At 40.4% G+C, this 21160-nt stretch overlaps 2 protein-coding genes across 3 annotated transcripts in view; both read right to left on the bottom strand.

The window, feature by feature from the left end:
- Positions 1-7981, bottom strand: part of lig1 (ligase I, DNA, ATP-dependent) — a 54537-nt gene extending 46556 nt beyond the window's left edge. Inside the window, exons 1-5 of the mRNA XM_030402943.1 lie at positions 7822-7981; positions 7092-7160; positions 4216-4393; positions 1966-2131; positions 289-426 (exon numbers count right to left, since the gene is read on the bottom strand). Of these exons, the coding sequence (XP_030258803.1) occupies positions 289-426; positions 1966-2131; positions 4216-4393; positions 7092-7160; positions 7822-7838 (568 nt within the window). The 5' untranslated portion in view covers positions 7839-7981. The remainder of the gene's footprint in view (positions 1-288; positions 427-1965; positions 2132-4215; positions 4394-7091; positions 7161-7821) is intronic.
- A 728-nt stretch (positions 7982-8709) lies between these two features.
- LOC115572639 (ETS translocation variant 3-like protein) lies at positions 8710-19584 on the bottom strand. 2 transcript variants are annotated; one of them, XM_030402964.1, is made up of 6 exons: positions 19495-19584; positions 18141-18198; positions 13507-13738; positions 13025-13166; positions 11875-11965; positions 8710-9339 (listed from the first exon to the last, which is right to left on the bottom strand). In XM_030402964.1, the coding sequence occupies exons 2-6, from the start codon at positions 18196-18198 to the stop codon at positions 9017-9019; spliced, it is 846 nt and encodes a 281-aa protein (XP_030258824.1). In that variant the 5' UTR covers positions 19495-19584; the 3' UTR covers positions 8710-9016. The 2 variants fall into 2 exon arrangements, with proteins under 2 accessions (XP_030258824.1, XP_030258825.1); XM_030402965.1 differs by having other exon boundaries at positions 13507-13735.
- Positions 19585-21160: the final 1576 nt, after the last annotated feature.

The following is a 21160-nucleotide window of genomic DNA, read 5'->3' as shown; positions in this document are numbered from 1 at the left end:
TCTGAACTGAAACTTGGCTTCCTCAGCCAACATCCACTCCAAAATCAGCAGAGTCTGACAATCACCATCAATAATCTGTAACTGGTTGTTAATAAAAACACTTACTAAACATGCACTGATTGTTGCCCTTTGTTTGTTTTTTCCCCACATGTATCTGAGGTGTATCCAAATTTAAAAGTCCTAGAGGGTCTCCAGTTCATTCTCCATTCTCACTGAGACCCTCCAGCCTGGTGGAGTTGCAGTGTGCCGTACCCTGTTATCTGACTCACAGCAGAGGTGAAAGCCTACCTGGGCTGCTGGCACTGCTCTCCACACGGGGTCGCTTGTTTTTCTGACCCTGCTCCTCCCTGGCCTCAGCCTCCTCCTTCTGACTCTCACTGCCGCTCCCGCTCTCATTGAGCTTCCTCTTTGGGAACATCTTCCTTGCTGAACACGTCAGGACAGGCATTAAATTCAAAAAGAAGAAGAAGAAAGTAGTGAGAGAGGCATCCCAACTAAAATCATGCAGATCAAACAGAAAGAGAACGAGGAGATGAAAACATGACGGGTCTGCTCTCCCTTATTGCAGATGTAGGGCAAAGAGAAAAAGAGAATCACAGATACGTACTTTGCTAATGAAAACACTAATTCCATCCTGAAAGATATTATGCAGCACAGCAGCTTAGGGTTCCAAGTGTAATTTCCTCTGTAATTTTATGCAGCAGTGGTGCTCGAGGGTGGTTTTAGTTTTGGTTCCACATCCGCCTCTGTTTTGGTCCTTGTTAGGGTTCTAGCACAGGTAGCTCTGCTGAGGTTTTTTTTCCTTCCACATATTATAATTAAAGCATTAACCCGGCACATTAAGAATGCTATTTCTGGTCAAATTAAAGCGTTACTTTAATGTGATGTTTCCTTTTTCTGGTGGTGATGGTGGCAGGGTTTATTGTGGCAACGCACCGCTGCCGAGAGCAAATCATCAAACAGAGAGGGAATGGGATGATGAAAAGAGAATGAGCCGCAAAAGTGGGATGAGGGAAACAAAGTGAGGAAGGAGGTTCTACCCTGATGAAAACAAAGCTAGAAAACTGTGTAGCTCTAAGAAGATTACATTCTCCATTTAAAATCCTACATTTCTGGTGTGACATGAAAAACAGAGCAAGCAAAAGGCACCACTTAAAGTCACTTGGCCATTCTGTTTCATGCTTAAAGCGGACAGTTTAGACGTACATCTCATTTAGAATTTACAGATAATGATCATGTTTGGCAGAAGGACATCAGCAGCCAACTTTCACATGTGTAACATTGAGGTCCTGCACCGACTGCAGCCATAAAATAAAAATCATAAAAACATGCCTGTGCTTTTTTTTTTTTTTTCTTTTTTCTTTTAAGAAAGTCACCAAAGGCTGCAAACCTTAAAGGAACCATATAAACATTTACGATCAGCTACAATAATAAGACGACTCGCTCTGCTGCTTGCGTTGACGCCCAGTCAGCGGAAAACTTTACATCGCAAGACAATGCAGAAATAAAATTGCTATGATCACGATGCAAATACATGCAGAAAAATAATGAAAAAGGCTCAGAGTGTGTACTTGTGGTTCAGCAGATGAGATCAATATAAATGCACCACAGTCTTGTCTCTTGGTTGTCAGTCTGAGGGTTGAGACCCGACCAGGGAGTCAAGAGATAAAAGAAACACAAAGGGTGGAAAGTGTACTTAGCTGTGTCTGGTGAAGAAACTTCTCATGCATGCAGTTTGTTAGCAATGCCTTGTTTTTCCCCTCATTGTGAAATAATGAGTATTCGGAGCCATTAGGCTCCTGCTAACAAGTAATCAAGTAAAATAGCTCGAGGCAGAAAAACTATCAATCCTCAGCTGGTGTCAAAGTTCAAAAAATGCTGCAACTTTGGGAAAAAAGTTAAGAAGTGCAGCGTGAGTGAAGAGCGAAAAAATAAACGATTAAAGAAGGAGCGGATCATACTGACCAGTCTTGCGTTTAACGATCCCTGAGGGGGAGATGGAGTTTGGGGTGCTGGGGGTCCCGGGTGATGCTGAAGAGGATGGAGTGGCTGGAGTGGCGGAGGTTATAGGAGTAGCTGGGGCAGGTGGAGGAGACAGAGAGGTGGGAACTGCCTTGAACACATCATCCTTCTGAAACAGCCAAAAAGCGTTGGTATTAGACAGCATCAGAACATTTATCTTTTTAAAAAGCATTAATGGCGCGACTAACTGTAGATCATGGTCAATGATCAATGAAAGTGTGGGAACTGTAAGGCTGTTTAAAACAATACGATCAGGATCAATAAGGTCTGTTTGTGTCACCCATCCTCCGTGTGGCATTTTCTGCCAAAATAAATGAGAATTCACTCTGTAATGGACTGTCTATGGAAAGACGAACAACGACCTCCAAATCACAACAGTCGCTGTCTCATGACACTTTTCATATCGAGACCAGGGGTGTGGTATGTTCGTCAATCTAATGAATAGATTCTGAGTCTTGTGTGTTCGATTCAGCATCAAAGACACAGACTGAGAGCATCTCACGGTCATGCTTGTATTGAATAACAAAATGAGGGGGTGTGCGCCGCTGTGTCTCTAACACTGCATGTCCAGCAGTGGGGAGCAGCCTCCCTGCTACATCGCAAAGTCATCACTGTGCAAGACGCTGAGTGGGCATGGGGGTTTTGGAGTATTTTAAAGTTATTAATTGGCTGCATGTGTGTGTTGGCCAGCTGGTCTCATCTCATTAGCGTCAGTGTCTGGGTGATGGTGTAAAATGTATTCATAATACAGGCGTACTTCATGACTGTCTTGCAATCAATTAATTCCAAATCAATCAATTTCAATCAATTTGTCTTACACTGAATAACAGGACAACTCAAGCGCGTGCTCAGGTCAGGCTTTCCGACTGAGCCGAGTTCGGCCTTTTGATCACATTGCCGATCAACATTAAGAAGATTTTTGGACATTTGTGAATCGATTCTTTCACCCATCTCGACCATGTCACACTGTCCATGTTTGCATTACTCACAGTGTTAAACAACATCTTGTTTAAAAGCCTTGCCAATGAGCACATTTGGGACAGAACAGGTGGTGTTGATGAGTTTTCTGAGCTCATCTGATGAGCTTTGTCAGACAAACAAAAGGTCGGAAGTCTGTGCCAGGAATCCTGATTTCCAATCTGCTGAAATGATCAGCTGATTAATCAACAACGCTGATGAAATCGTTGTTTATAAAGTTACATTCTCTCTGAATTCTAAGGACATACGTTTGACGCGTGAAGACGTCTAGTTTCGATGACAGATCAATCACCGATAATAATCATTAGTTGCCGCTCTACACTGAACTCCAGTAGAGCTGCTCTGTGACCCTACAGAAGCGTAAGTACCTAATCATGACACATATTTGATAGTAATTGTGACAATATGACAGTGATGCAGGTGAATCACGCTGACAAACACAATGTATCCGTCACCATCTCTTCCCCTGATGAACACATAATGAATAATTTCTGACGCACCACAGACCAAATGAAGGGGGCTGTTAAGAGAAGTGTTTATCAAACAACAGGTGGCGAGCGCCAGCCGATAATCAGGTCTTTTCATTATACGGCTTATTGACAAAGGCATTCAACAAGGTGATTCACCATACAATTACTATGCCTTTGTGCAACAGTGTCTTTCCGACCACTAAATAAACAATAGGCACTGATATGGCTACAGGGGCTCCAGAAGTCGTGTAATTTTCTGTTTTTCAGGTTGTGTGAATTTGGATTTGATGGCTTATATACAAAAAAATAAAAGGCCCACTGGTAATTTGCCTCCGCCTAAAAGGATTTCTGAAATTAATGTCCAAAACAGTTACACAAGTTAAGTACATAAGTAAGTACACTAAGGAAAACAGTAATACAAAGCCATATTTATCAGTATAAGTGTTATATCAAATTCATCATCTCATGACATCCACATCATGTACATTCAAAAATATGCTGTTTTAAAGTTAGATAGGACCACGTAAAAACCTTCCAGTCATGTGCAGCCTTTACCTTTTTTCATTCAAATGACTCTTAACATCAGACATTCACTATGTCAAAATATGCCTGCTTTGTTTTCCGATGACAGCGACATCCCATGAAACTGTCAGTTTTTTTTTTTTTTTGCAATAATGTCACTGTTCGGTTTAGTGACTGAAAGAGACTCTGATGTCCTATTCAAGAAGAGACAGATGCCATTTACCTTTTCAGTTTTACCAGCTTCTTTGTCTCCTTGTCTCTTGGTGGCGACTTCTTTTACAACCGGCGCATCGTCATCGTCGTCGCTATCCAGGATCTGACGGCTGCGTTTGACAACCTTCTTGACAGGTGAATCAACTTCCTGGACACCGTTCTGCACCTTGAGGGGGCTTTTGGCAGGTCTGGAGACAAGCACACAGAGACACAAACAAGGCAACGTGTAATTCAAATAAGCATTTATATGAAAACGTTCAAAAGCTCATCCACATGCTGCTGTATTAATAAAGAGCGATAGTCAATGGCAAAAGCAGTTAAAAAATTTTTTTTAAAAACAAACATTCAACAGACATAAAAGTCAAGGCAGGAGTCATAAAAGACAGGTCGAGGCAATAATGAAAAGATCATTACATAAAGACAAGTGTATTAAAGTGAGTTTTAAGATGTACTTTAAAGACGACACCATGTAGAGATAATGCACACTCATCATCAAAGCAGCCCAGAGATGAGAAACAGAAGTTATCAGCTCTTTTGATAATAACTACTGGTCAAAAGAAAAAGATTAACAGAGAAACAGATCAGAGCGAGTCACAGATAACTGTCCACACACACCAACTGTCAGTGTGGTTTCAACAAAAAAACATGGCTGAAGATGAGCTGGTTCATTGATACGGTTTACTATTCTTCCCAGCAATATGTCAATCTCAAGCTGTATTTCTCTCTAAAAAAAAAAATGCAGATATTTGCTTATAAATATCTAACTTTTTTTGCTGATCTGTACTGGGTGGTATATTCATTCAAAATAATTCACATTATTCTTAAATCCTCAAACCAGTCCTTCCAGAAAAACGCGGGGTTTTTTGTGATTGTTGCGAGCAAAAATCCTTGATTAGTGCAATCTCTTACTGTAAGGTAACTTCACATACTACTACAACTGTAAGGTTTTTGAAACTAGTATGATTTTTTGTTGTAAAATGAGACCGATTTGCGGGCTTTCATCATGGCTTCATCACGGGGTTTGCAGCTTTACGACGATGTTCACGTCGTGTTATTACGTCACTTCATAACGTTCCCATGGCAACAGGGGAAAATGACTGCTTTTGTGTGAGGTAAATGCAACATTTTTCAACTTTCTGCTAAGATATATGTGACTTTTTTGCAATGAGAATGCGGGGATTATGAAATCATGCAAGCCCCGCATATTTTGCGTGGAAATCTGCAATTTAAGCGGCGAAAGTGCGGCGTATTTGAAAAAATGCAGCCCCCGCATAAATACGCGGACTTTGCCTGATTATGCATTGAATTATGCAATCGCATAATCGCGTTTTTCTGGAGGGACTGTCAAACATCCTCATATGTTGAATAAATTAACAAATAGTAATATAATCAATGGGTTTAATCTGTATCAGAGTTTAAATTGCCAGCAGCTACGAATTCACTACAAATGGTAATGATTTTCGCCTACAGACAGTAGGACAGACAACAACATATAAAAATGGATATCTTTCAATACCACAGCAAAAAGAAAATAAACAGCCCACACGAAATAGGCAAATCTTTATCTTATAAGTTAATAACAACTTGCACACAGTGCTTGCTACAGAAAAAAAATCACTGAACACAAAACAAAACATTTGTAATGATGTCAATATTTATACAGACTTGGGTTGAAAATCTGATTATTCTGCCGTTTCTTCTAAAGCTTCAGGACTTTCGATATTTTCGAATACTGTACAGTTTATACTGAAGAAGTATTGACACTTTTGAAAACCTTTGACAGGAAAATTTGTAGTTACGTGATGGAGTTCGGTTAAACTAAAGCCCTATCCGCACAAGACCATTAATACCACAGGTATAAGGTGTTAAAAGTACTGATGCACATTTGCAGCTTTTTCGATCAAGTAAGAGATGCTTTGTGCCCGTGGTTGTTCGTGATTATAACAACATTTGGTTGCTCCCAACTTTCTCTGTCATCTTTTAAACATCAGTCTAGCTGTTCTTACTGCACAGCTGTTGAATGCTGCTGATTTGTATGATCCACTCATAATTGTTTAATTGTCTGACAACATAAAACAGAGGTTTGAAAAGAAACACAACCACAAATCACAGACAGGACCATTCACACAGGGATAACATCATCACAGGACCTCTGTGTTTGGTGAAACATGGTAGGTAACATGCCATAGACTTTTTACTTTACACATGGCAGGTTCACACAGGATTTAGATCACAGATATCCTCCTCAAATTCAATTACTAGATGTTAACGGCAGACCGATTATCAGGGCCAGTATTCAGCCCTTTTCCGATTAGTGATTGTGATTTTTCAGTCTGATTGCCGATAAAATAAAGAAATGAAAAAGTGTGCTACTTGCTCTGATGCAGCATCCTCTCACGCAATGTCCCACCTACAACACTTTCTGACTGGGAACACATCACAGTTAATCTGTAAGTAACTACTGACTAAATTTGTCAAATAAAATGTAGTGGGGAGGAAGTGTAAAGTAGCAGAGAAAGCAGATACTTAAAATGTACTTAAGTACAGTACTTGAGTAAACTGAGTTCCATCTCTGTTTTTTCTAAACGTGTGAACAAAGAGTTTCAGTTTTACCGCAAACGAGTATCGGTCCCCAAACATCGCTTTTCAGTCTCCTTGATTTTTAGTAATTGGTCGACCTCTACTAGAGATCTACAGGCAACACTAGTCCTGTGCAACTAGGGCATAAGATAAAACAGAACTTTGGTTATCCTGAGGGAAACTGCAGAACGTGACAGCATATAAAACATATAATGTATCAATAAACACTATGACAATGATTATGTCCACATCTCTACCAGCGTGGCAATAGCCATCGATTATGTGTGATTTACAATTAAGTCTTACTTTTTCACAGGTCCAGCTGTAGTTTTCTTTTGAGTATCTTTGTCCTTGCTCTTGGGCTGGAAGAAGGATCTGATAGAAGAAGGGCAGATACAAACAAGAAACAGTCAATGGCTTGATGGGCGTTAGCATGCCTGCCATCAATGTGGGAAATAAAACGATATAGTCATTGAAACAGCGTCTGTCTGCCGATGTGTGTGAGTTTAGTAAGTTGGGGGGGGGGCTGACGTGAGTTACTGAACTACGAGTAGTGCGTAACTAGCTGAGTTGCTATCTTGCTAACTTATCTTAGTTACCTAACATCACGTAGCTAGCTTAGTGTTACAACACTTTCATCTGTTTTCTTGGACAGTAGAAAGTGTCTTTCTAGAACAAATAACGGTTAAGGTGGAGCCCACAGACAGCACACATTAACCGATGCATATATCTGACAAAAGTTGGGTGTCTGTCTCCACTATAGGAGCATAAAGTGAGTCCGTATCCAAAACAGACGTTGCAGACTAATGCAAGCTAACGCTAACTTCCTAACAGCGCAGTTAACAGTACTACTCAGCTAGCTAACGTTACACTTTTATGTATGCACTTTAAAACCCCTAAAGACAACACCAAAGACACGGAACTATATAACTTTGAGTTAGCTAATGGTTATACAGATGCAGACACCCCCCAGCTAACGCTACCACCAATAACAAGCTAAACAGAAACTACTCCAAATTACGATCTCTGTACTTACGCGATGCTCCGCTGCATGTTGTCTTCAAACTCTTCCTTTACCTAATGCTGAATTAAAACTATTAGTTAAATGACAGTGCCGGTCCAACAGCCACAGCCACAGTCACACACAACAACACCAACACCAACTCCCGCGTTGCAGGATGACAATATTCAGAATATTCGGCGCCAAAATGACATCTGAGGCAAAGATCGTCAAATGAACAGAGGACTCACTCGAGGCTCTCTAGCTAACGGTTGGGGGCCACCAAACACGCTAGCTCTGTTAGCAACTGTCTTAAATAAATATCTAAAATTGTGAAAAATCAACAATTAGGGAACGTGACTTTATTATGTTTGGTTTTAGATGATATCGAAAGACAACATAAGCCTCCTGTCGGAGTAGTGTTAAGTGTAGAGTGCCAACAGCTAGCATTAATTAGCCGAAGTTTAGGTATGTAAATACATTTATTAACACGAGATAAAGTGACAGTACAAAACCATGGAATAACGTAATACGATTGGATAATTTTATTTTCAATGATAATAGCAAATGTAACCCTATCTCGCAGTTTTCCTGGTAAACTGATTTAAAATTAATGGTACCCGGCAATTGAAACAGAGTGACACCTCTTAATTTTTTTTTCAGATCTCGGCTCTGACTCTCTCTCCCGGGAAAAGCTCTGCTGTGAAAAGTTCGCGGGAAGCCGAAGACGCTGCTGCCCCCCGCTGTGTCGGAGTGGTAACTGCAGGCGTCAGCTGCTGGTCCTGATGCTGCAGGAGAAGAAGACATGAAAGCTGCTTTCATGAAAATTTCACAGCGCCTGTTTGAATGCATCATTAATGCAGCCCTTATTATTTTCATGAAGCCCGGAGAGGGAGGGCGAGGAATGCAAGACAAACAGCTGAATAATGTAAGTTGAGTGCACTGCTTTATTTGCACAAACACAAGTGCCATGTTTTTAATTGTTTACAAGTGCAATTCCCCCAGTGTGGTACCGTGAAGTGCAGACAAAAGAAAAGCACATTCCTCAATATTTAAATTAAAAAAAAAAAAAAGACACACACACATCATGGTCCAACTCAATAAATACAAAATACATGTATCACAGGCAGTGAATAATAAACTACTTTACAATGCGGAGCTAAAAGAGTGTGGATGTGAGAGATTTGAGGGGGGGAAAGTAGTCCATCTGTTGTAGTTTAGTTCCTCTGCTTCACTCTTTCCCCTTCATCAGTGCGTCACTCCCCGCTCTCCTCTCCTCTCCTTGAATTCCAGCATGCTTCGCTCCACCGAACAGGCTTCGACTGATGTGGTTCAGATCCCAACCCATGGGGCTCTTGTGTGGCCAGCCGTTAGCGCTGACGTGGAGGGCCGAGGCCAGAGGGGGGAGGCCTGAATCCCTCAGCTCCTTCGGGTTGACCCCTGGACGCACAGGGCCAGAGATGAAGGGGAAGTGACCGTGGAGAGCTCGGGGGGGTGGGATGGGCTTAGGGAGGCAGCACGGGAGCAAGAAGGGGTAAGGGACCGGCTGGACTCCTGTCAGGAAATACAGAGAGAGTCACATCAATCACACAGTAAAGAAGGATTTGTTGTCAGTTTTAAGATACCCAGGGGTGGACAGAGTATTTAGATATCTGACTTAAAAGAGCAGTTCGCCCAAAATGGTGAATTCAGTCACGATCTACTCCCCTCCACCCTCGTGCTGATGGAAAGATGGGCAAAGTTTAGAAGTCCACAAAACATTTCTGGAGCTTCACAGCACAACAGCACTGCAGCATTCTCCTAAACAACTGTAGTAGATGGAAACTTGTTTAAATTTTAAAACAACCAAAAAATAAACATAAAATGGCTCCATACAAATTGTCTGGTGTGACCAAAGTCTCCAGAAGACATGGAATTCAAAATTGAGTTTAAAAAAAGCCTATGTTCTTTACATCTGTGATGTGTGGTCATGCTCCTGCACTCACTTCATTTTTGGGTGTATTTATCCTTTAAAGCAGAATTAAGCTGTCTGTAATATGCATTTATGAAAGAGCAGGATTTTACTTTTGTGTTTGGTTGAGATGGAGCTCATTCTGAACTACTTTGAATAGGACTGCAAAAAAAATAAAACAATAATTTTTCATTATATATTAATCTGCTGTTAATTTTCTCCATTAATCAAATGATTGTTTTGTTTGTAAAAATTAGGACAATACTGAGAAATGCTGTCTCCGTCACTCAGAGCCCAAAGGGACACGTTCACAGGGCTTGTTTTGTCGAACTAATAGCACAAACCTCAAATTAATAAATAATTCATCTTGAATAAAGAAATATTTTTACATGGAAAAATATTTATTAAAGTAGTTGTACATTAATCCTCTGTCAATCCATTTTTCTTTTACTTATGGTTTTAACTGTACAAAATAAAATTAATTTGAAAAGTAACTAGTAACTATGGTTGTCAGATAAGTGCGGTGAGGCAATATAAAATAAATAATAATAGAAATGATATAAGTAAAGCACAAATTTCTACCATTGTACAGTATTTGAGTAAATGTACTTTAGAGAAGGTTAGATTCAGTTCAGCCTACAGATGTGTGTGTGTGTAAAAGACAACAGGAACTCAGATTCACATACAGCAAAACAATTTTCCCAGAATGCATTGAAGCACTGAATGGGCCTTATTTCCAGTTACAGTCAGTCACTACAAAATCAAATATATTTTCCACCTCGTTAGCTGAGGCTGTATAATATTGATTACACATATTTGACATTTTTATGGCAAAAGTAATAAAATAAAAAGAAAAGTAAGTGTGAAAGTTTTCAGAAAAATAAGCTTAACTCAAGGTTCATGTTTAAGCCATGCCAACTGAACTAACTTTGGTGGAGGTGGGAAAGAGTTTGGGAAGACTGTGAGATGTGGTTGAAATCACCGTAAAGGGGACTTTATTTTGAATCCAAATCCTCCTGCTTCCGTTTAATCAGACGCTGCCAACCAACAAGTCAATATATTCTGAATAACAAGCCTGCTGCATTCCGTCACCAGCTTCATGTGTCGAGTCTTTAAAAAATACTACAGTTACATCTGAGATGTTTGAATTTATTCATTTTGAAACCCCCCCAACAGAATCTGTCTTCAAGGTCAAGCATGGACTCTGGTCCTGCATTATTTTCCATCGCGCGCATCGTGTTTCACCTTGAAACAGAAAAATATCATACGAGTCAGACACAGCAGGGAAGCCTCGTGACTTCAGCTAGGGTAAACTTCAAGACTGATGAACTCTGCAGCGTGTGAGCACTTAAGGGTGAATTATGTGACGTCAAACTGAGGATGGAACACTGATTAGAGTCTCGTTGGTGTTTTCTTCTGTATATTTAATATCAAAGGTAGATGAAAAGAATTCTGATGTCTATCTGGCTAACACTGCAGTCAGTGTGTCTCTACTGAATGCTTAATCAAGAGGTGAATTGATCCTTGTCTAGAAAGCCAGATATATCTCATTCCTCTGCTCACCTGGTACAAATGTTGTCCAAAAACGATTGGAAACACACTGAGTGACATTGTTGCACTGGCTGTTCATTGATTGGAATTCAGAAGCAACATCCTGCTGAGGTAAATACAAAATGTGTAGTGATAAGCGGCTGAAAGGAGTCCCCAAAAATGCACAATTTAAGCCACGTTTCACTGCAGGGACCAGGGTCTGGAGTAAGTTCCAGGGACATTAGTCTATCCCTCAAGGCATAGTACTTCAGAGGTACTGGAACTTGAAGCGCTGAACATTTCTGATTGGTCGAAGCCTCTTAGCATTTTATTTCAGGCACCGTAATTAAAAGATCTGCCGCATCAGTGATGGCATCATTATTTTACAGGAGTGCCCAAAAACACTGCTTGATAACAGCATAGGATGACTGTGCAAGTAGCTTATTATGACCCCACATTTAGGTTTGTTGTGAGGCAGCGACCTCTGGTGGCTGTATGGAGCATGACAGCAGCACCGGAGGTAGTCAGGTGAAGTATTTTAAGGAGTATGAAGAGGACGGGGTGGACTGTTGGGTGAAATATGATGTCAGTGATATGTGTTTTCTTACCTCGGTTCATCCCTGAGCCTGCTCCTCCACACAGAGGAGCACCACTCTCAGCCGGGAGGAGAGGAAAGGGAAGAGAGCCGCTCTGGACCAGCTGGAGAGCGGGACGGATGGAGGATGTTATGAGGGAGCGGATGGAATGAAAACATGGATCTGTCAATACAATGTAGTCTGCTGCCATGTGTACAAAACGTCAAGAACACCCGGTGAAGTTTCTTACTGTCATGTTTTACTGATTTATGTCAAAATCAGCCAATCCCTGGTCATTTGAAAAGTTTTCTATTTCCACCTTAAACTTACATTCTTACATATTGCACCTTTAGATATGCTGCAGTTCAGCCTTGATGTAGTCGAGAAGAGGCAAATAAGTAAAAGTAGCACTCTGAATGATGAAGACGTTCATCAAATTAAAAGCAGGATGGTGTTCCTGATATTTTGTACACTCGTGGCCTCGTTTAGGATTTGAATATGGCAAAAAAAAAACAACAACATATTTTTGATACACGGTATCAAGAGTTTTACTCCAAACTAGCATGGTATTTTTTAAATGGACTGCACTTATACAGCACTGCTCTACCTCCACAGACAAAGCCCATCCATACTAATCCCAACACTTATAGAATGGATCCTATAATTAAACAAAGTACAGTGCTTTCTGAAGGATAGTAGGTAACATAAGCCCTGAATTGGCCAGCAAGCGTGATATAACTTGAACACACTGACTCCTGTCTTCATTAGAAGATCAGTAAATTTCATATTAAATGATAACATGTTAGCAATGATTCATTTTCAGCCAGTCTTAGAGTCAGACGGTTTTATATTAAATGATAAAGCTGAAGCAATGTTTCTGTTAAAGTTGGCCCATTTCTAAATATCAAAAAATTCAGTTAGGGTAATTATTTTTTTTACTTCAAGAGCAAAACTCTTTTTAAAGGACTGTAGCCATGTCTTGGAAAACTGAAAGCATTGCAGCTTATTTCTGTGAGGAAATTTGTATTTTCTTTTTTTTAAACAAAACCACAGATATCTCCCAGAAACAGACAGAAGGCTTTTTTAATCAGTCTGTATTAAAGGTAATACAGCCCAGAATCCAGTATTCCAGACAGCAAAGTCCTTTAAGTTGTGATATGAGGTGTAAAGACGTGGTGATGACCTGATGGCTGAGTGGTGGGGGAGGTGGTGGAGGTGGTGGTGGATGTCCCGGATAGTTGACCAGGATGAGTTTGCTGAAGTTGAACTTGTAGGTGAACCTTTTCCCTTTGGTCTTGTGCAGGATGCGTTTATTGTAGTAGTATCTGGAAGTAGAAGGTTTCCCGTGTCAGACTTACACTCACCGCGTCTGTTTGTTCATGGCAGGCTGTAACGTCTGTTCGCACTCATGTTCCTGCCGGGGCTCTCAGGATAGAAGTGCTTCCCGAATGCCATGTGTTGCATCAGTAGGCATTTTCCCATTTGAATATTTTATTTGACAGCAAATGTTGGCGAGGAGTGCATTTTATTTACAGCTGCCGCCTGAGGGAGAAGCTGTGAGAGCAGGGGGGATTACACACAAACCATATGTGATCATGTGTGCGTGTGTGTGAGTGTGTGTGTGTGTGTGTGAGCGAACATGCCGACTCTTGCATTTTGCATCACCTGAGCGCCCGGCTGAGCTTGTCGTAGTTCATGTGTGGTTTGCCCTTCCTCTCTCCCCACAGCCGGGCCAGCCTCTCGGGGTCCCTGATGACAAACTCGCCCCACTCCCCTCCCCAGCCGATGGCGCCGCCCTCGCCTCGACCCAGCAGCTCCAGGAGGAAGTGCCACAGCTGGACCTGCCTGGAGCCGGGCGACCAGGCCGGTTTGTAGGCCCAGTCAGGGAACAGCACTGCTGGAGAGACATGAGGAAGTCTTGTAAATAAGTAAGAAGACACAGATGTGCCGCTGAGCGATGATGACGGTTGATGTGGTGTGGTGTCCATGAGTATTTATTTGTTTTCTGTTGCATAATACAGAACGGATCCAATTTATGGATCAAGCTTGGGGTGGTTCTGCTTCTCTTTGTTTTAGCATTCGTGGCATGTTAAGTTCAGCTCATTGTCTTTTTCTGTTCAGGTGATCAACACGTGAAATTCTTCACCTGCTGAACTTAACTTGATCGTGACTGGGAGCATTATGAACTCAAACTAAGACAGTTTTTGAGGAGGGATCAGTTATGACGTCATGAATGATCTGGTGCTTTGTGTTTTACAGTCTCTTGTTGTGTTGTAATGCAGTTTGTGTTTTATATTTTTGAGTTTTATGTATTTTAAAGGCCAATCCAGGGACGGCCACTGGAAATGAGCTTTGGATATATAAATGCTGCAGTGTGTGGTGTCAGTTTATGCTACATACTTGTTTTTAAATTATCCTACAGAGCAAAACTGAAAGACGTCAATTCAATGTCTTGTCGAAAACTTCAGGAGACATCTATTGAAGAGCCAGAATGAAGGTTTCCGTGACTTTTCAAAGCGTCTTTTTAACTTTAGCTATTGAAATCTAAGTGACAGCCTTGCAGGGTCCAAAATGTCAAAAAATAAACATCATTTTGGACATCCTTTCAACTTCTTGTGGTTCAAAATCAAACTTTTTATGACATCTTTCTGTGGCCCACTTCAACAAAAGTCCAAGAGAAATCTAGTCCATTCTTCTTCCATTGTCATCAGTTTTATTGAAAACCAGGTTTGGGTCATCAGACTTTGGAAAAATACCTGATGACGGTTTGGTTGAGGCTCGGAGTCTGATTTCACCTTGTGATTTTAGTGCAAGAAAGGCATCATAAAAAATTGTTAACAACATGTTGCAGTCCTGTGGATGTCTGTAACTGAGGTTGAAAAAAATATTTCATTCTTGCTCCTCAAAAGACGTTGACATGAGATGCTTTGCTCATGATTTGCTCAGTGGGTATGGGAACTTTTTTTGCAGAGTCCGATGATAAAGTTGATACCGCTCACATGTCTGTACAGTAAATATGATGACACAGGATACAGCGTGTTAATTAGTGAGCTTCAGATGGGTTGAGAGGTAGATTTCGTTAGCTTCCTCCTGTTGTTCTTTATGCTAAGCTAACCAGCGGCGGGCTGTAGGTGCTTTTCAGTGTACAGACATGAGCATGGTATACGTATTTTCATCTAACGCTCTCATAAAAAGTGAAAAAGCCCTTTTTTAAGTGTATTCTTGGAGGGTATACTTTTTCGTCTAACAAGCTGTGCGGTTGAACAGGACACCTCAGTGGCTTTTTACAGTGATTTAAGAGCGGGACGATTCTTCCTGACACACACTTGATGGGTGGTTAGTTGATTTGAATGTACCGAACCTGACACTGTGCAATATCTGATTTGTTTCTGATCGATGCATTTCTCCGCTGCGCTGTGGTTTTGTTAGTTCCAGTTCCGGACTAAAAACCTGCCGCATGAGACCGACACAGTTTTCCATAGATCACTCTGTCTGATAATTATCTGATTAACTGTAATTATGAGTCGATTATATATCCATTTTCTGCTACTCCATCCTTCCACTCCACTACATTAATTTGCCACTTTAGATTTAACTTTAGTCATTTGTTACTGTGCACATTCAAATTACTAACACAAAACACAATCAACAAATATATCATGATTTAATATTGTAGACTGAGATAAAACTTAAAATTGATTTCTGGGCAAATGTAGAAACTAGCCGGCAGATATTATTCAAAGCAGCCGAGCAGCTTCAACATTTAAATGATGGACACATAAATACATTGGTTATTATACTGGGGGTATGATTTTTGAATGTTTGATTCTGCATAATATTATTTTGTATATATTATGTATTTTAATGCCAGTAAAACAAAAAAAAAAGAGTATTTTTGGACACTATTTCTACTTCTGCTGATAGATCTGTCATGACTTTGTTCCAGCATTAAGCATGTCTCTATCAAAGTTAACTAGACAAGAGTTTATGCTGAAAGAGAAACATTAAACATTAAACGATTTACCATTTACCTTATTATAACCTTTGGCTTTATATCCTGCCAGAGAAGTCTGATGAGTCACTGCTCTGAGCTCCGAGTGGGCTGATGTGCCCAAATTCCCTCATCCTTATTCTACTCCGATGGTCCGTTTGTCCATTGATTCATTAATATGTTTGTCCAACAGTGATTCACAAAATGACTGTTTATTTAATGTGAACAAAACTTGGGGAAAAAGAAACAATTCAACACTTGGAATTAGCAATTAACACGTCTTCTGAAGCGGAGAAGTTGGTGAATAATTGTTTCAACAAGACGAGTCTTGCAAAACACATTCCAGGGCCAGAGAGGACATGTCTAATTATTTCTTCCATTATCGCTTCTTCTGATCATCATGAAGCTAATCACTCCTTCATTATGGGGAGAAAAAAAAACATTTCAGGCTCATTATGTTCACTTCACAACATGATCATTTGTTACAAGTTCAAGATTTCTCACAGCAGGCGTCTTTGACAATTAAAGCAACACCATGTAACTGTTTCACATTCAAACAAAAGCTTCAGGATCATTTTGATGCTATTATATTCTTATAGGAGGGAATTTTACTTCCATGCTATATATGTAACCTGGGTCAGCGAGTACGATCTCCTGCAGGGGAGTGTGTATTGCTCTACAGCAGCATGTCACACACCGCCAACCATGTCGGCTGAACTTCAATCTCTGTGATTTACAGAGTTTTATGATGGACAGATAGCTTTCCTCTTTCTTGCTTAGCTAGCATCATAATTAAAACTGAGCAAAACGTATCGATACAGACGGATTTCTTATCATAAGGAAATAATTTAGATTTACTTCTGTAATGTCGACTACACAACTTTAATTTACGATAACAAGAAATAAACTAAATGTATTCTTGTTCACTCAGGTGCCACATATCTGCTGTGTAGCTGTGGTTGGACCTAGGTGGGTCTGGGCCCACCCATGTGGCGTTCACTACCACCCAATCAGAAGGCCCCGGTCTGCACGTTGAAGTGTCCTTGGGCAAGATACTGAGCGCCAAACTGCTCCTGGTGTGCTGGCCGACACCTTGCATGGCAGCCACCGCCATCACTGTATGAATGTATGAATTATTGTAAATCGCTTTGGACAAAAGCGTCTGCTAAATGCCCTTAGATGTAAAATGAAAATGTATTCAGTTCAGTTTCAGATATTTTACTCCAGAGAGACACCAACCCCTATGTCGGTGTCTCCTGAGCTAGTCCAAAGTAATGACATGTATGTGACTGCTAACTCAGCCGTCTCTCCATCGGCAGCAGCAGCAGCAGCAGTGTGCCAGCTAGCTCCCGATCCTCCAACGTCATCCAGCCCTCCATTGCCAAAGCACAGGTACCTGCAGCCATGCACTCAGACGTGCGTTTGCGGTGTGTATGCGTGCGCGTGGTGCATGTGGTCATATGGCCGCCCTGCCAGCCAGATGTTTATGTCTCACTTTAAGGTTACTGAGCATATTATTGCCGCTGTGAACTCAAGGCTCTGCCATGCTGTTAATGTTCCTCTTGGTGCCTGTAACATTACCTACGATGTGGTAGTGTAATTAAACTAATGTGCGTTCAGGTAAGTAGTTGTAATGTCCTATTTTAACGTGTTTCACTGCCTAATAAGAAGGATTGTTTTCGGGGTTAGGCTTGCCCATCTCATTGTTCTCTATGCAAACCGCCACTATGACTTCTGGCTACGCTCCTGCTCCGCAAAGTCTGAGATCAGAGTGAAAAAGAGTTACTGCAATGAAGCTAAAGAGGGCGCTAAAAATTTAAATCCATGACCATAAATATTAATCTTCTTTTTGTCCCTGTTTTAATTGAATTGTTTTGTTTTTTTTGTGTGTGTGTGTATTGTGTTTGTAATTAGCTGTATGTATAGACTTGCCTTAATTCATTGTTTTATTATTGGATTTTTAAAATATTTTGGACCATTTTAAACTCCACATCACATTAAATGAGGCCTGCCCTCACTGATTTTTTAGGTTAAATAGAGGTCATAACAATAACAACAACAACAAGACTAAGACAAAGCAGGGAAACTTACACTATTAGTTTCTTATAAGTGAAAAAGAGGACAGCATCATTTGTCGGCGAAGACATGTTGCCTGTCTATTTTTACCCCTCTACTGGGCTACAGGCTGATACACACAGCAAGGAATGAATGTATAATAACTGTTACGTAACATCGAAGATCTCCCACACAGATGACAGCCCACACACATGTAGATAACTGAGATAAAGACCCATGGAAATACACTTACTTCTGCTCCAGTAAGGCGATGAAAGGTGTCCCACTGAAGAGCTGCAGCTGCACTGCATCTGAAAAACACACCACAGAATGAACAACTACTCTTCATCACTGTGATCGCCCGCAGATTGTAGTCAGAGAGGCGCTTTAAAGAAAAACATTCATTATCCGTCACCATCCGTGGTGTTCAATGTTAAACAAAGCATAGGTGTGTCTGATTAGCGGCGGCCCCCGCTCTCAGAATCACTTAAATGATTGAATCACCCTCACACGTTTTCAAATTTAAACACTCTCCTGACTGTATATTGCATCTGGATCACCATAATTGTAAATAAATGTAAGGTTATTAGAGCTTTGTCAGCTCATAATGTGCTTGAAAATTAGATGCACTGATTCGATAGCTGAATTGTGATTAGAGCAATGTGTGAATGCGTCATTTTCCCTGCAGATACTGTCGAGTGTTTTCAATATTTTCCTTAAATTTCATCCAATAAACACACACACACATCCACACACACACACACACACACACACACACACACACACACACACCGTCCACCCACAGACACGATGACCTTCCCGGACGATTCGCACCCCCAATCTTCCCTGGAAGGCTGAAAACTCATCTCTTCAAGAAGTACTTCACATAACCCTTTTCCCCCGCTGCATGATGCGTCCTCTGCTATAAGCCCCCATCCACAAGCTATAATATCCTCTTATCTTGGAGCAACAAGAAAACGATGTCTCCCCTTAGCACTTATTTTATTTCCTTTCCCATGCAGCACCAACACTCACACAGGATCATTGCAGGGTCACAGGGACATTATCAGGAAAGTAAGGAGAGCTGAGGCAAAGACATTTCACTTTAAGGGCATCATTTTGATGAAAAACAGGTCCCAGGATGCCTCTGATTTGAAAAGACGTGTGCAAATATAACAATCAAATATGAGAGAACAATGAAAATGCAATCATGTGGAGAAAGACTGCAAACAAACAGACTAAAATGTTACGTTTCTTTTGCAAATGTATGCAAATATTGGCTCTGACAATTTGCACTTCTTCCTAAAAATTAAAGCTTGCTCTACTGGAGGAGAAAAATCTAAATCCACAATCAGTCTAATGAAAGCTAGAATTTCACTTAATGCAACAATCAAAGCAATACAGCAACAGTCATCATCTTCCACTTAAGCATGTAAGACCCACACAAAGTTTTTTTTTTCGTGAAAAAAAAAAGTAGATAAAGTTGCAGCAATTAAACCGATCACTCAAAAGAATTCTCCCTTACAATCATCTCGTTTACAAAGAGCGTGCTAATTAAAGCCTCCTGTGTAAGTTAAGTGTAATAATAACTCGACGGGTCCTGTTACCTTGATTGGAGCTGGAGTGAAGTAAAAAAGCTTCGCTGGATGAATAACAATGATCAGATTGTCTGCCGGCCGGCCCACTTCAAGTCTGGGAGGACTGGAGGATAGATGGAGCGACCGAATCTTAAACCCTCTATCTCATCTCACCCCCAACCACAAACTCTCACACACACGCGCGCACGCACACACACACACACACACACACACACACACACACACTTCCACCTCCACCTCCCCACCAACACTACTCCCCCCCTTCCTGGAATTAGGGAGACTAGGTCAAGAGGAGAAGATTTTAGACTGATTGTGTTGACAGCTTCAGAGCAAAGTAAGAAAATGTGTCTTTAAAAAGGGAACTGTTCATTTTGTTTTTTGTATGTTTCATTTTACAGCAAATTACTGTAATTGTAGTCGCTGTTGCACAGAGCAGCACTGTGTTTCTGTAAAACTGTACTGTTGCTTCATTTAATTATTCTATTAGTCGGTTCTTCCTGAGTTTTATCATATTGCATCCTACTCTTATATCTTCAGATCTACAGATGTATTACATTTTAATATATTACTGCTAATTATTACTAATCATGATAATTACTACCAGTTATTATCGCAGCTATTTCATATAATATGATACAATAGTGTAAGTACTTCATAATCCCCATAATTAACCACCAAGCATTAAGAAAAAATCCACCCAAAAATCTATTTCTTGCAGTGGTGATGAATAAATTTCCTGATTAATCAATAGCTGAGCAGCAGAAATTAAGTCAATAACAATTTTCGACAATCAATACATATCAAGGGGAGTTTCCTGTCATATATGTCAAAGAAAATAAGTATCCTCACATTTCACGCATTGAAATCACAGAATTCCTTAGGATGATGCGAAATGATGAATCGATTATCAAAGTAGTCACTGATCAATTTTCTTTCAGGTGCCTAATTGGCCATCATTTTTGATAATCAATACATATCAAGGGGATTTTCTATCAAGCATGCCAAGGAAAAGCAGCAAATCCTCATATTTTGTGCAGTTTTCAAGCAAAAATGTAAAATTGTGAATCGATATAAGGTAGTCGCTAATCTATTTTTCCTTCAAGCGACTATATGGTGAATACACTGTTTGTTTCAGCTCTATTCATCGCTTTAATTCAAGTCTTTAATTAAGAAAATGGTTCTAGTTAGAGCCCAGCTGCTAGTGGGGACATTTTTTTGCATAAGATCCCTCAAATGTGTCAAACACTTGTGACAAAGATATGTAATGAAGACACTTTAACAATAAACTATATTGTCTCAGGTGACATCAGTGCAACAAAACATACTGAACTGATTGATTATTTATATTTCATCAAGGCATTTCAAATGAAACACTTATACATTAACACACAAACACACACGGCAATGAAAGAGGAAAATAGAGATGATTTTTCATCAGTCTTCTGTGGGTGTTGATATGTGAAAGTGGATCATTTTTAGGAGAGCCTGTCATTTGTAGGTTCCTCATTTTATTGTGTGGGATCCGCTCTGGTCTTGGTCTTGATTTGGTTTCAGTTTGGCTGCAACACTGCCGCAGCTTCTCCAATGAAAGAACTAGCTGTTTTTTGTTTTTACGATTGCAATTTTCACAAAAGATGATGTCACCTTTCATGAAAACATTTCTTTTTTTTCTTTT

This window comes from Sparus aurata, chromosome 21, assembly GCF_900880675.1.
Source record: "Sparus aurata chromosome 21, fSpaAur1.1, whole genome shotgun sequence".
NCBI lineage: Eukaryota > Metazoa > Chordata > Actinopteri > Spariformes > Sparidae > Sparus > Sparus aurata.
This window is presented reverse-complemented; position numbering and strand designations above follow the sequence as displayed.